The sequence below is a fragment of the Neomonachus schauinslandi genome, chromosome 6, assembly GCF_002201575.2.
Source record: "Neomonachus schauinslandi chromosome 6, ASM220157v2, whole genome shotgun sequence".
NCBI lineage: Eukaryota > Metazoa > Chordata > Mammalia > Carnivora > Phocidae > Neomonachus > Neomonachus schauinslandi.
In genome coordinates, this window is record NC_058408.1 from 97744572 (window position 1) to 97760318 (window position 15747).

Consider the following 15747-nt stretch of genomic DNA (forward strand, 5'->3'; position numbering starts at 1 on the left):
ATTAAAGCATAATAATGACCAGTAGTTCAGATTTTTTAAGAATCAACCCATGTGATTTTCTATGGTAGTTCTTTTATTAGGGTAAGTATGAGTTGTGCATCAACCACATATCAGCAATGATTTATGATTCATTTTCATACCTAAAATTCATGTCATTATGAAACAACTTTTATGGACTGTCTTTTCCTGTAGGAAAAAAACCTTGAAGATAATTTACAGAGTTTGGCTACACGATTAGCTCCCATTTATAAGCAGTATGCTCCAGTTGCTTACCAAAACCAGGTACGTTTGGGGACCATATACAGTGCTCTTAAACATGGTTGAAATTTCGATATAAGCAACATCATTATTAATAGAAAACCTTCAGATTTGAACTTGAGTATGTATCTATTTTTACAGAACAGCTTAAAAAATTTTCCAGCCTGGATGTGCCTGGCTGGCTCAGTTGGTAGAGCATGCGACTCTTGATCTCGGGGTCATGAGTTTGAGGCCCATGTTGGGTGTAGATACTACTTTAAAAATATTTTCTTAAAAAAATTAAAAAGTTATCACTTCCTATTATGACAAGTGAATTAAAACTCCAGAGTGACAGAATTGTAATTAATTCTAGAAATTTTAATTTATGAAACAGGAATGCATGATTGATTCAACACAAGAAAATTAATCAATGTAGTATACTAACTACATTAATAGAACAAATGACAAAAAACACATGATCTCCCCATAGATGGAAGACATTTGACAAAAATCCACCACTTTCATGATAAAAACAGTTAACAAAATAGCAATAGAAGGGAATTGCTTCAGCCTGATAAAGGACATCTACAAAAACCCACAGATAATATCATAGTTACGATAAAGACTAAAACATTTTTTGCTTACTGTCAGGAACAAGACAATATCTACTCTCCATTTCTAGTAAACATTTTGCTAGAGGTTCTATTAAGAGCAAGTTGAAGAAATTCAGAGTAAAAAAGGAGATAAAATGATCTCTACTAGCCAACGATATGCTCCTATGTGTGGAAACTATTGAGGGATACACATACATACACACTCACTATTTGAGCTAATCAGTGAGTTTAGCAAGGTTTCAGGATATAAGATCAACATGCAAAGTCATTGTTTTTCTATATACTAGCAATAGACAATCCAAAAATAAAAATATGGAAGAACAGATTGTCAAAATTTTGCAATTTTGTGCTTCAAAGGACATCATCAAGAAAATATATGAGGGGTGTGGGAAATGAGGAGATGAAGGTCAGGGGGCAGAGGCTCCCAGCCATAAGATAAATTACATTTGGGCATCTGTTGCACAGCATGGGGAGTATAATTAACAGTACTCTATCATAGACTTAAAAATTTTTAAGAGACCTTAAGTGTTACCACGACACACACAAAATAATCCTCACTATGTGAAGGGATTGAGGTGTTAACTAACCTAAGTGTGGCAGTCATTTTGCAAGGCTGTATATGTCTGCAGTCATCACAAGGTAGAAAATAAGTGTATAATGATCTTTTTATTTTAAACATAACCAGAGATCTAGATTTCTTCAATCTTTGTTTGTATTATCATGAATATCATGCTGTTAATTGCTAACCTTTGGTTTTAAAAAGATAGAAAATAAGTGTGTAACGATCTTTTTATTTTAAACATAACCAGAGATCTAGATTTCTTCAATCTTCGTTTGTATTATCATGAATAGCATGCTCTCTGTTAATTGCTAACCTTTGGGTTTTTTGTTGTTGTTTTTTTTTTTCTCATTGTATTATGTTATGTTAGTCACCATACATTACATCATCAGTTTTTGATGTAGTGTTCCATGATTCATTGTTTGCGTATAACACCCAGTGCTCCGTGCAGAACGTGCCCTCTTTAATACCCATCACCAGGCTAACCCATCCCCCCACTCCCTCCCCTCTAGAACCCTTAGTTTGTTTTTCAGAGTCCATAGTCTCTCATGGTTCGTCTCCCTCTCCGATTTCCCCCCTTCATTTTTGCTAAGCTTTGGTTTTAAAAAGAGTCCTAAATTCTATATTGGCTCATGAACATATGTATATATGTTTACCTACTTTTTGTAGACATTGAAAACTTCACATGTACTTCATGCACTGTAGTAGTCTCTCTTTCTCCAGGGATAATTTAGGCTTGGTCTGCTCAATATTCACCTCCAACAGGTATTGTCATCAGCCTACCATCAGTCACAGCCAGTCATTGTCACTTTACTTGCTGTCCTCCTAGACTCTTCCTCCTGAATGTTACTGAACTACCCATCCACTACTTTACCACACTATAGTCAGAAATCTCTGACTTACAATGTATAATTAGTTTAAGAACTTGGTCAGGAAGTGATTTTTACTCTTTACTAAAGGAGATTCTTTCTGGCTCTTAAAACTTTGTGCCATACATTTCTCTTTTTAGGTAGAATATGAACATGTTGCCCGAGAATGTCGGCTTGGCAGCAAAGAAGGTCGTCCGTTCTCTGGGGTCACTGCTTGCCTAGACTTCTGTGCCCATCCTCACAGGGACATTCACAACATGAATAATGGAAGCACTGTGGTATGTACCTGGGTGACTTTTGATTCTAAACGGTCCATTGCTGTGTGCTTAGGCTGAGGTCCTGAAATATGATGATTGTTAAAAACCCTATTTTATGTTCTGTCCCACATAGTTTATAATATCAATGATATTTAAGTTATTGTTGATATACTTGCACAAAGTTACAGAACTGGCCTTAAATATTTTGTTCAAAGTCTTGAATCATAGTGGTACGTTTGCTAGGAAGTAGGAGTACAATTCTATGCCATCAAACTGGTAGGTAGGAAGTTAAGCAACTTACTGTTTTTTGTTTTTGTTTTTTGCCTTCTGTGTATCTCAGGGTTTTTGTGAAGGAACTAGGCCAAATGTATATCTTTTTTGTGCCAGTATATATGTATAAAGTTATGTTAATATACCAGAATTGTCAGAAATATTTGCATTTAGGTGTGCACACTTAGATTTACAGCCATGGAAAGAATTACATGTGCATAGCGTGAAGTCAATCAAGAGATGTTTAAATTACGTAAAAGACCGTGGAGAGAATCATGCAATGGTCCTTTTGTAAGTGGAATGGGGTTTGCTTCCAGTAATTGTCTTCTCACCTGGTAAAACATTCCGCTCTATTTTTGCACTACACCAGTCTGTTTGGTTGGCCCCATGTAAGAGAGATAGCTACAGGTTCCTGAAAGTACACAATCTAATCCATCAAAAGGCAGCCTTCCTTTCTTGTTTGGCCAATAAGTCTGTGAGTGATAGATTAAGGAGTCTTTTTTTCCTTTTTTCTTAATCTTTCTTGTCCACTGTTGTTGATCAGTGGAGCCTTTGAGATCAATGATATTATAAATCTGTCTGGATGAATCTTGGCCGGAGTGTGGTTCATTGTCATTGCGTGGCTAATATGTTTTACCTGATTTGCTTCATTACAAACTATCTGTGATCAGGCTGAATTAGGTTCAGAATCGAACTAAATTTTGGTTCCACTTCTCTCGTGCTTCTCCTGTGTATTATTCAGTGCTGCCTCTTCTCCACTGCTCTTGTTCAAGCCATGAGGCTCATACCCAGAACTTGACATAACTCCAAATTTCCCCATCTCTGAAACCCTGAGTTCTCCAAATTCGGCTGCCAATTCTCTTTTCACCCTGTCTGCTGCCCCAGTCCTTCTAATTATGCTTCTCATATCTACTCCTTGTCCCCTTCTTAATCTCCCTGTGAACAAATAAATTGATTAAGTAAACATTTATTGGTGGAAGAGTCTACTTTTTAACATGATTACTTTAAAATTACTGAAAAATAACACCCAAGAGAACTCAGTATTTCAAGTCTTGCTGGTAAATGTGACTATAAATATTGAGAAAATATTGTGATTTTTAAAACTTTAAGCTTATCTTACTTTCCTATCTGTATTCATCAAGTCTATCGAGCTTATAATCAGGCAGTTTTCTTTCTTTCCAGCCTACTACTGTCTTAGAAAGAGCCCTTAGCTCTAGGAGAGATGTTTTTAATAAAAATAATGAAACCATTCAGGGCGCCTGGGTGGCTCAGTCGTTAAGCATCTGCCTTCGGCTCAGGTCGTGATCCCAGGGTCCTGGGATCGAGCCCCACATTGGGCTCCCTGTTCGGCAGGAAGCCTGCTTCTCCCTCTCCCTCTCCCCCTGCTTGTGTTCCTTCTCTCGCTATCTCTCTCTGTCAAATAAATAAATAAAATCTTTAAAAAAAAAAAATGAAACCATTGGATATATTTTTGGTGGCTCTTTAATGACCCTTGAAAATTAATTACCACTAAGATACTAATCCATGAAGAAAAATATGAATATTAGGTATCAAAGTCAGGAATTTCCTGTATGTAGTTCTGTAGTTTTATTTCTCTACAATGAATAAAAATAACTTTTAAAGTCAGGAGAAGGACTGAGATAGGTTATATTCAAGACAGAATTTTCTTCAGATGTCTTACTTCACATGCAAAAGAAAGGTAGGTAACTTATTGGTATGTTCCTAGCCAGAATAGAAGTAACATCAAGCAGAAAGAGAAAATTTATCAAAATGAAATGTTTAATTTTTAAAAACTATTAGAATTTTTAAAAATAATTTTTAAAAATAATAAAAAATCAATTTAAAAATAAAACTATTAGAATATAAGTCCTGCTGGAGAGAAATCTCTTGTGCTGCTTCTTTTACTTCATTAATATCTGTTCAGTGCATTTAGTGAAGAAAAAATCACCCTGGGGGTGTGGGGGGCAGGAAAAAAAAAAAATCTGTATATCTATAGATAAATTCCACTTATAAGCAGAAGTGAAGAAATCCTAAAGGAAAACAGAGCAAATTAGCAAATTCTTCCTAATTAATCCCCCTCTACCCAAAGAATGTGACATTATTTGAGAAATAGGGAAATATATAGGCTAAAATAATGTCTTCTTAATGTTTTATATGAATGCTGTGGACAATCCAGTAGATATTCCCTAACTTAGGCAATGAAGTAAAATGGAATGTAACAAAAGGCTTACTATTTAAAATATAGGAGTTTTGGGGTGCCTGGCTGGCTAGTTGGAACAGCATGTGACTCTTGATCTCTGTGCCCTGAGTTCGAGCCCCACACTGGGGATAGAGTTTACTTTTAAAAAATACTATAAAATACATAAACAAGTATAATGTTATTGACTTATAAGATCAACTCAAAATTATACTGGTCTGCTTACAAACAGTTGATAAATTACTAGAATTGAAGCATGTTGAGTGGCTTGATATGTATTATTTATCCAAAATCACTATACCAGCAGTGACCAATGGAAAACAGAATGGGAATACAGATCCTTTTGACAATGGCAACAATTAGAAGGTAGAAATAACTACGATGAATGTGCAGGACCTATTTCATGTTTTCTTTCTGTCAGGTTTGTACTTTAACAAGAGAAGATAACCGCTCCTTGGGGGTTATCCCTCAAGATGAGCAGCTGCATGTGCTACCGCTCTACAAACTCTCAGATACAGATGAGTTTGGCTCTAGTGAAGGAATGGAAGCCAAGATCCAATCTGGGGCCATTGAGGTGCTCGCACCCCGCCGTAAAAAAAGAACGCGTTTTACTCAGCCAGTTCCTCGTTCCGGGAAGAAGAGGGCCGCAATGATGACAGAAGTTCTCGCACATAAGATAAGAGCGGTGGAGAAGAAATTCATTCCTCGGATCAAGCGCAAGAATAACTCGACAACAAACAATAGCAAGGCTTCCTCGCTGCCGCTTTTAGGTGAGGCCTGTGGACCCTGCTGACTCTCTGTGCACAACTTCCATTGGCCGAAGGGTTGGGACTTGCCTTTGCACCTTATTTCCCCTCTCCTTTATCTTTGCTGCTCTCTTAGGAATGAGGCATTCTGGGGGAAAAAGAAAGAAAGAAAAAAAACCCAACTTTTGATCAGATATCAATTCAGTTAGATAATTGTTCTTAAGTCTCCTTTGCTTTTTAATACAGGTTGGTTTAGAGTTCAAAATAAGACACTGACTACATTCACATACACAATTTCTCCATAATTGCCAAAACTCAAAGTCAACAAGAGAGTGGCCCATCCGTATTTCGTGGTATTTTTTTCTATTTATGGTGTTTTGTTTTTTTTTTTTTTTTTTTTTTTTTTTTAAGATTTTATTTATATATCTGAGACAGAGAGAATGAGAGAGACAGAGAGCACATGAGAGGGGGGAGGGGCAGAGGGAGAAGCAGACTCCCTGCCGAGCAGGGAGCCCGATGCGGGACTCGATCCTGGGACTCCAGGATCATGACCTGAGCCGAAGGCAGTCGCTTAACCAACTGAGCCACCCAGGCGCCCCAATGGTGTTTTGTTTTTTTAAACATGTTTTTATTGTTTGTTCCCCATCTGTTTCGAAGCCCAGCTCCTCCTTCTTGGCATACGTGAAATGACATTGCTTCCTTGAAGTCTTCCTCACTCAAGTTTAGCATCAATTTAAGTAAGGCAGTCAACAGGTATTACAGGGCACCCCTTTGTGCGGTTGTGGGTGCTAGAAATGTAGTGGTGGAAGAGGAGAGGGAGGGCTATGCAAAAAAGCCATTTGAATATGGTTGTCAGAGCGATTTGCTGAGAATGAGGCATTTGAGTCAAGGCCCCAAAGCAATGAGGATCATGAGTGTTTTTATTTGGAGAAATAGCATTCCAGGCAGAGTAAATGGCAAATGTAAACGTCAGGAGGCAAGAATTTGCCTGGAATACTTGAGGCAAGCAAGGAGACCAGTGTGGCTAAAGCCGAACATGAAGTGGGGAGAAGAGTAGGAGATAGATGGGAGAGGGAAGAGGGGTCTCTGAGCTGTTCATCCCAGGCTTTGTTGACTGCTCTAAAGACTTTGGCCTTTTTTGAGTGAGAGGAAGGTTAGTGGATATTTCAGAATCGAGAAGGGATGGGGCATCTGGCTGGTTCAGTTGGTGGAGCATGTGACTCTTGATCTCTGGGTTTTAAGTTCAAGCCCCACGTTGGGTGTAAAGATTACATAAAAATGAAATCCTTAAAAAAGAATAGAGAAGGACTGTAACCTGACTGAAACCTAACATTCTGCTTACTGGATTGAAACTAGAAAATAGTAGGCAGAGAACAGAAAAGTAGGGCAGTGGTATAGAGGCCATCCTAACAGCTCAGGAGAGAGGTGATGGAGCTTGGTCCAGATTGACTAATGAGAAGGACGTGAGAAATGTCTGGTCCTGGATGTTTTCAAAGTAGAGTCAACAAGATTTCTCATAAATCTGGAATGTGGACAAAAAGAGAAGTGTGAGTGTTTATCCTGATGTTGGTCTGAAGAAACTAGAAAGATGGGGAAATCACCAAAGGTTATGAGAAAGGGGGAGAGAAGAATAGATTTGGAAAGATACAGAGGGAGATCAGAAGCTCACTTTTGGACATGTCAATTTCAAGACACCTGTCAGACAACTGTTAATAAATGATGTAGGCTCGAGGTATGATTTAGGAAGTCAGCTGCATAGAGATGGTATTTAAAAGCCTGAGAGTGAATGAAATCACAGAGACACTAAAGGAGCTAGAAGGACAAATCCTAGGAATTCCCAATCTGTACAGGCTTCAGAGATGAAGAACCAGCAAGAGAGACTTGGAAGGTCTGGTGAGGTAGGAGTGAAACCCCAACACTGTATGTAGTGTTTCAAGGAGGGGAGGGATCAACCATGTCAAATGTTGCTCTGTGTCAAGTGAGATGAAAATGGAAATTTCACCATGAGTTTTGTAGGCTACCAGAGGTCCTACTTGAGCAGATTCAATAGTGAGAATGAATGAAGTAGATTGATAGGGAAATGGGAGAGAAATGGAGAAATTCTTGTGGTTGGCTATAAAGGGGATCAGTTGAATGCAGTGACGTTTACAGGGCTGAGAGGTTTTTTTCTGAAATGGAAAAAATTTTAAAGGTACAAAGTGAGTGAATAATTTAATGAATCCCACTTCCCTCTTATGCTCCCAATTTAAAACATTTTTTAATTTAAAAAATTTATTTTATTTAATTAATTTATTTATTTAAAAGCAGCCTCCACACCCGGTGTGGAGCCCAACATGGGGCATGAACTCACAACCCTGAGATCTAGACCTGAGCTGAAACCAAGAGTGCAAACTTGACTGACTGAGCCACCCAGGCTGCCCCTAAAACATTTTTAATACATAGTAATTCTTATTTCATCTATATCCTTATCCAGGCCCCACCCCTTCAAATTTTTTGATAATAAATTGCAGAAGTCACATCATATTATCAATTACTTCATCAGTATGTGTCACTAAAAGATAAGGAATGTTTAGAACCACAATACCCAAAACAAATAAATCAGATAATGCCTTAATACCAATCAGTGCTCAAATTGCTCCATTTGTCTCCTAAATGATTTTTCTTTTTTGACATTTGCTATGTTTAAATCAGTATCCAAACAAGGTCACACGTTACAGTTAGTTGATATATCTCCTCTACCACTTTTCATTTAAAGCTTGCTTTTCCTATTATTCCTTCTTTTTTCTTTTTTACATATAACAGAAACCATTATCTTGTAGAGACGAATTCAGCTTCATTTTTGAAAACACTTAACTATGGGGCACCTGACTGGCTCAGTAGGTAGAGCATATGACTCTTGATCTCGGGCAAGATGGCGAATTCAAGTCCCACATTGGATGTAGGGCTCACCAAAACAACAACAACAAACCAAAAAACAAAAAACACTTGCTATGGCCAAGGACACTGGCTGATTTCTACATTCTTGTTTCTTCACATCAGGAAACACAGTGTCTGATGGTATCTCTTTTTGTGATGTTAAGGCTGATCCATGGTACAGGTGTTGTCAGCATGATTCACGGATTATAATGTTCCCTATGAGCTTTTTACGTGATGGTTTTAGAAACGCTTACTATCATGTTCTATATTCTTTATTCCATTAGGAGTAACAAAGTCTACCATTCTTTTTCCATTTGTTAGTTGATCTTTTAAAAAGAAATATTGTCCTTACCAATAACTTGCTAACTATGAGTTATGGTTCATGTAGAGAAATTAGAATAAATGCTTGGCAATTTGACTTTACTCACCAGTTTTCAGAATACAACTCAATTCCTAGTCATCTTCCAGTGTGTTCAATTTTTTTTTTAATTTAGTATCATTTTGATCTCATGTTTTTTATAGTTTTTGTTATTATTTTATTGACAGTATTTATATTTCATTATTTTTTTTAAAGATTTTATTTATTTGAAAGACAGAGAGAGACAGCAAGAGAGGGAACACAAGCAGGGGGAGTGGGAGAGGGAGAAGCAGGCTTCCTGCGGAGCAGGGAACCTGATGCAGGGCTCGATCCCAGGACCCTGGGATCATGACCTGAGCCGAAGGCAAACGCTTAATGACTGAGCCACCCAGGTTCCCCTATATTTCATTATTATTTATAGTTTATATTTCAGTGCACATTAAATAGGCGGGGGTTTTTCCCAGTTAAATATGAAAATGCTTTTTAAAATCCTCAAATTGAGGGGCACCTGGGTGGCTCAGTCGTTAAGCGTCTGCCTTCGGCTCAGGTCATGATTCCAGGGTCCTGGGATCGAGCCCCGCATCGGGCTCCTTGCTCGGCGGGAAACCTGCTTCTCCCTCTCCCACCCCCCCCCTGCTTGTGTTCCCTATCTCGCTGTGTCTCTGTCAAATAAGTAAATAAAATCTTTAAAAAATCCTCAAATTGAAACCAATATTCTCAAATTGTCCCATCTTTGATCAGTAGAAACTCATCATGCTGGCTTCTGAACTTTTTTGTCATGACCCCGATTGTCTTTGATAGCTTTCTTAGCTTCTGTTCCGACAAGATGTTCTAGGCTCATCTTATATAATCCTGCCCCATATATAAATTCAGCCATTTCTCCGGGGAATCCAAAGAAAAAAATACACCTTGAATTTATACTGGTACTCAGCATTAGAATTACAGGGTATTCCTTAACTTTGATTTTTTTATATTTGCAAGGAGAGTTGGCTTATTTGTTTTTTGTAAGGAGAGAGACATGACAGTGCAGACATTTATATAATGCTAGGAAAGATTCAGTAAATCGATAGTGAAGATGCAAGGCAGAGAGAATCAGCATTCCTTTTTGCTTCTTAGCTCCATTTTACAAATACTTAGTTTAGATTTATTTTAAGATGCCCATGTCTGGTTCCATGCTGCCTGTAAACAGTATTCCTATCATTTTCATCTTTGTGTCGTTCCCTAATAGCATCTTCACAAGCTATGATTTTAGTAATATATATCCTGTTAGTAGCCCTCTCCACAATATTTGGCTTATAACCCCTTGTCCTTTTGTAATCTTACCCATACGAATGTTTTTATTTTTTATCTTTTCTATTTTTAAGATTTTATTTATTTATTTATTTGAGAAAGATAGCAAGAGAGAGCACGAGCAGCAGGGAGAGGGAGAAGCAGTTCCCTGTTGAGCAGGGAACCTGATTTGGGGCTTGATCCCAGGACCCTGGGATCATAACCTGAGCGGACGACAGACGCTTAACCAACTCAGCCACCCAGGCGCCCCCATAAGAACTTTTTTATATAGATTTATCCATTTCAGTAAAAGGCTCCTTCCTTTTTTTTTTCTCCTTCCCCAACCCCCAAGCCCCCAAGACTCATTACTCTTTTATAATCTTTCTGCCCCATGATTTATATTCTGTTGACAACCTCTATAATAGATGCAACCACAGATTTCTTAATGTGCCACCCCTTGGGTTCCATGTACAAGTTCTCTTTAAAAATGAGAACTGGCAGGGTGCCTGGGTGGTGCAGTCGGTTAAGCTTCTGACTTTGATTTCGGCTCAGGTCATGATCTCAGCATTGCGAGATCGAGCCCTGCGTCGGCTCTGCACTGGGACGGGAGCCTACTTAAGATTGTTTCTCCCTTTGCCCCTCTCTCCATCCCCCTAAAAAAAGAGAGAGAGAACTAGGACGCCTGGCTGGCAGAGTCAATGGAGCATGAGACTCTTCATCTCAGGGTTGAAAGTTTCAGCCCCTCATTGGGTGTAGAGATTACTTTAAAAAAAAAAGGAAAAGCAAGATAAAAATGAGAGTTATCATGGTGCTGGCTTTGGCAGCACATATACTGAAATTGGAACAACACAGAGTAGAATAGCATGGCCCCTGAGCAAGGATGACCTACAAATTCATGAAGTGTTCTATGTTTTATTTTATTTACTTTTTTTAAATTTTATTTACATGGGGCGCCTGGGTGGCTCAGTTGGTTAAGGGTCTGCCTTCAGCTCAGGTCATGATCCCAGGGTCCTGGGATCGAGCCCCGCACCGGGCTCCCTGCTCCACGGGAAGCCTGCTTCTCCCTTTCCCACTCCCCCTGCTTGTGTTCCCTCTCTCGCTGTGTGTGTGTGTCTCTCTCTCTCTCTCTGTCAAATAATAAATAAATAAATATTTTTTAAAAATTAAAAAAAATAATTTTATTTACCTTTCTATGTTTAAAAAGAGGGAGAGAGAGAAAAAGAATTACCCTGTCTCCAGGTTGTATTGTGTTATATTAGTTTCAGGTGTACAATGTATGTAGTTATTTTGAATTAGATCAGTGTTTGCTCTTATACTGTTAATTATTTTAAAACATGGCCACTTTTTCTATTTCTTGTCCTAAAATCTGCTGCTTTTGCACTTCCAGAAATTGTTACAGAACTTCAAAACAGGAAGAATATTTCCATCAAGAAAAATGTTCCCATTTGCTATGAAGTTTGTGTGGTTATGTCAGAATAGATTACCCATAATAGCCAATATGATCATAAAGATCTACCTACTTAGTGAGAAAGAAACAAAGCTTAGGGGCGCCTGGGTGGCTCAGTCATTAAGCGTCTGCCTTCGGCTCAGGTCATGATCCCGGGGTCCTGGAATCGAGCCCCGCATCGTATTCCCTGCTCTGCGGGAAGCCTGCTTCTCCTTCTCACACTCGCCCTGCTTATGTTCCCTCTCTCGCTGTATCTCTCTCTGTGAAATAAATAAAATCTTTAAAAAAAAAAAGACACAAACAAAGCTTAAATTCACTTGGTCTTGAGGGTCACAAATGACTTATTTCAACTAAAAGTTATGTGACTTCCCTTTGCCTAATAATTGAGTTTGCCAGTCATGATGTTTTCTTGATAACTATTATTTTTACTTTTTTGAGAATGAGATCAGGCAATACCTAAAATGTATCTAAACATCTCTTTGGGTACAAATACTGCTCTAAATCATCATGTTATCACCTGCATTGTCTTCCAATGTATGATTTTAATATTTACTTCATAGCCAACTAGGTCATTTCTAATCTCTTACTATTTTAAACAATGTACATTCTTCTGGCTAAATCTTTGTGCTTATTTATATTATTTGCAAAGGGAAGAATTCTTTAAGGAAAATTGTTGGGTGAAAAAGCATACCAAACAACATGCAATTTTTAATGCCTGCTTGTGTGTTTGACTTAAAGTCAATAGAACGAAAACTGGCCAACATTGCCATCACCAATGTTTTGTTACATTATCCTTTGTATTTCTCTTTAAAATACCCCTTAAAGACAACACCCAAAAGTAGTTTGTACTTATCTTCGCATTTGGTGTCCTTTTCTCTGTTTAGGGAATAAAACTGAAGCCTTGCAACTTGAAATAAAAAGTGAAACTGAACCCCATTTTATCTTCAAAGGTTCGGACAACACTAAAACCTACTCACTGACCCCATCCATTCCTCACACATTGAAAGAGGCAAACATGTCTCCAGGTTTCTCCTGGTCCCCTAAGACTGCGTCGGCCACAACAGCTCCTCTTAAGAACGATGCGTCAGTTCCGTACGGGTTTTCAGAAAGAAGCAGCAATCCCCTCTGCACAGTGCCTTCTGCGAGACACAGTGGTGCTAATGCAGCTGCAGGGGAATGCACTGGAATTGCGCAGCCTGGCGACGTGGTTTCTCTTCCCACCTTGTCGACCCCCATGACAGATACCCTGGTTTACTCTGAGCCTCCCATTGGTCCGTCTGAACAGCTACCTTCTAATCATCCAAACCAGCAGCCCCCATTCACCACCTCTCCTCATGACCTGGCTTCCTCTCTGGTGGAAGAAGATGAGCAGCATTCTGATGCAGATGAGCCTCTATCTGATGACCCCCTCTCAGACGAGCCCCTGTCCCCGGCTGAGGAGAAACTGCTCCACATCGACGAGTATTGGTCAGACAGCGAGCACATCTTCTTGGATGCCAACATTGGTGGGGTGGCAATTGCGCCTGCGCATGGCTCCGTTTTGATCGAGTGTGCCCGGCGAGAGCTTCACGCAACCACTCCTGTTGAACACCCCAACCGGAATCATCCCACACGCCTCTCCCTTGTTTTCTACCAGCACAAAAACCTGAATAAGCCCCAACATGGTTTTGAACTGAACAAGATTAAGTTTGAGGCTAAAGAAGCTAAGAATAAGAAAATTAAGGCCTCAGAGCAGAAAGACCAGGCAGCTAATGAGGGTCCTGAACTGTCCCCTGAAGTTAATGAGTTGAACCAAATTCCTTCTCATAAAGCGTTAACATTAACCCATGACAATATTGTCACCGTGTCCCCTTATGCTCTCACACATGTTGCAGGACCCTATAACCATTGGGTCTGAAGGCTTTTCTCCCCTTCTTAATGCCTTCGCTAGTGCAGTGTATTTTTTCAAGGTGCTGTTAAAAGAAAGTCATGTTGTCGTTTACTTATCTTCATCTCACCCATTTGAAGGCTGAGGTAAAAAACAAAACAAAAATAGGGTGGGTATTTCTTAACTGTGACTATATTTGACAATTGGTAGAAGGTGCACATTTTAAGCAAAAATAAAAGTTTTATAGTTTTAAATACATAAAGAAATGTTTTGGTTAGGTGTTAACCTTGATAGAATCACTCAGTTTGGTGCTTTAAATTAAGTCTGTTTACTATGAAACAAGAGTCATTTTTAGAGGATTTTAACAGGTTCATGTGCTATGATGTAAAATCAAGACACAGTGTTAACTCTACACAGCTCCTGGTGCTTACCCACATCAACAGTTAAAAATAAGCTGCATTATTATTTCGTGGTGCCATCGTTCCAACATCTTCCAATCATTGCTAGAAAATCGGCATATTCCTTTGAAATAAACCAATGAAATGTTTTCTCTCTCAAGATATCTCTCCTGTATAAAATAATTCATTATTGTTAATAATGGTTGGAGGCTGTTCATAAACTGTAAATATATATTTTAAAAGCACTTTCTATTTTTAAAAGTAACTTGAAATAGTATAGTATAAGAATCTTATTGTCTATTGTTTGTGCATATTTGCATACAAGAGAAATCATTTATTCTTGCTGTGTAGAGTTCCATCTTGTTAACTGCAATATGTATTCTAATCATGTATATGATTTGTTTTTTAAAAAAAAATGTGTCCTTTCTCATGCAGATATTAGCTACTTATATAAAATAGAACATGCAAAAATTGTTAATTTTCTCTAAAATCGGAATTAGGAAGCATATCACCAATGTCAATTAACATTTTATTTGGAAGTAAGAGTGGTCTCTTCTGATTTATCAAGCAACAGTGGCTCCGATTTTACTTTCACCCCAGCTTTCTCAATGTCATCATGAAAGGTTTTTCCAAAAGGAGATGGGACATTGTAGGATTCAGAAGAGTCAAATGCTTCTAACGTTTCAAGGTGATTAAATATAAAAATTAAGTAGCAAGAACCCTACCCATCCCAAATTGCCTTATTTGTTCTGAAAGTCATTCTGGTACAGAATTAGAATAAAATTCCCATAGAAATCTTTTGAAAACAAAACCCCTATTGTCATCACACATCCACACATCCCAAACAATAGGAGTGGCAATCTAAGTATGGTATTGCCCATTAAGAGCTAATCCAGAGTAGTTTATCTAAGCATATTAGTTTTAGGGAAATAAATACTGATCTTCTCTGATAATTGCCTGTGTCCTAGGTAACAGGAAAATAGGCATTTCATTTATGTTAACCCTCCCATATTTTTTCCCATTACTTATTGGCTCATTTTATAGCAAAACAAAAGGTATTGCCCAAACAAAATGTTTAGAGCAAGAAATTTCAGTGAAATACTTGATTCTATTAAAATGCAGAGGTGCTATAACATTCAAAGTGTCAGATACCTTGGGAGTGTGGAAAACCTAAATAATGGTGCTTCTCCCTTGGAAATGCCATAGGAAGCCCACAACTGCTAACACTCAACAATTTTGGTGCAAAAGCAAACAGTTCCAGCAAGCTCTAAAGAAAAACTCATTGTAACTTATATTAAAATAATATATGGTGCAAAGTCTCAGTTTCAAGCTTTTGACTAATCCAAGTAAAGGAATATGAAGGGATTGTATATAACAAATATCCATTGGTAGACCATCATCTTGTACAAGTAGATTTCTGCTTCTTGAATATGTAAAATAGGGTGATTCATTGACTTGTTTTAGTATTTTGTGTGCCTTAGATTTCCGTTTTAAAACATGTATATTTTTGTGAGCCTAAGGTTTCTTATAAGTATATAAATAAGTGATTGTTTATTATTTCAGCTGCTTTGATAAGATATTTACTAGTATTAGACTATCAGGAATACACCCTTGTGATATTTCGTTTTAGATATTAGGCCTTAGCTCCCACTAGAAATTATCTCCTCACCAGATTTAATGAATCAAGTTTTAAGACCCTTTATCCATCCACCCATCTTCCTTCCATTCAACACTTACTGAATG

General features: G+C 38.2%; 1 protein-coding gene and 1 non-coding gene across 2 annotated transcripts in view; both read left to right on the forward strand.

The window, feature by feature from the left end:
* TET1 (tet methylcytosine dioxygenase 1) overlaps positions 1-13636 on the forward strand; it is a 128899-nt gene extending 115263 nt beyond the window's left edge. The window contains 4 exon segments of the mRNA XM_021699977.1: positions 193-282; positions 2420-2557; positions 5425-5773; positions 12624-13636. Coding sequence (XP_021555652.1) covers positions 193-282; positions 2420-2557; positions 5425-5773; positions 12624-13636 — 1590 coding nt within the window.
* LOC123325161 lies at positions 11101-11207 on the forward strand. Its single transcript, XR_006540269.1, has one exon. It is a non-coding gene; the product is annotated as a U6 spliceosomal RNA (small nuclear RNA).
* Positions 13637-15747: the final 2111 nt, after the last annotated feature.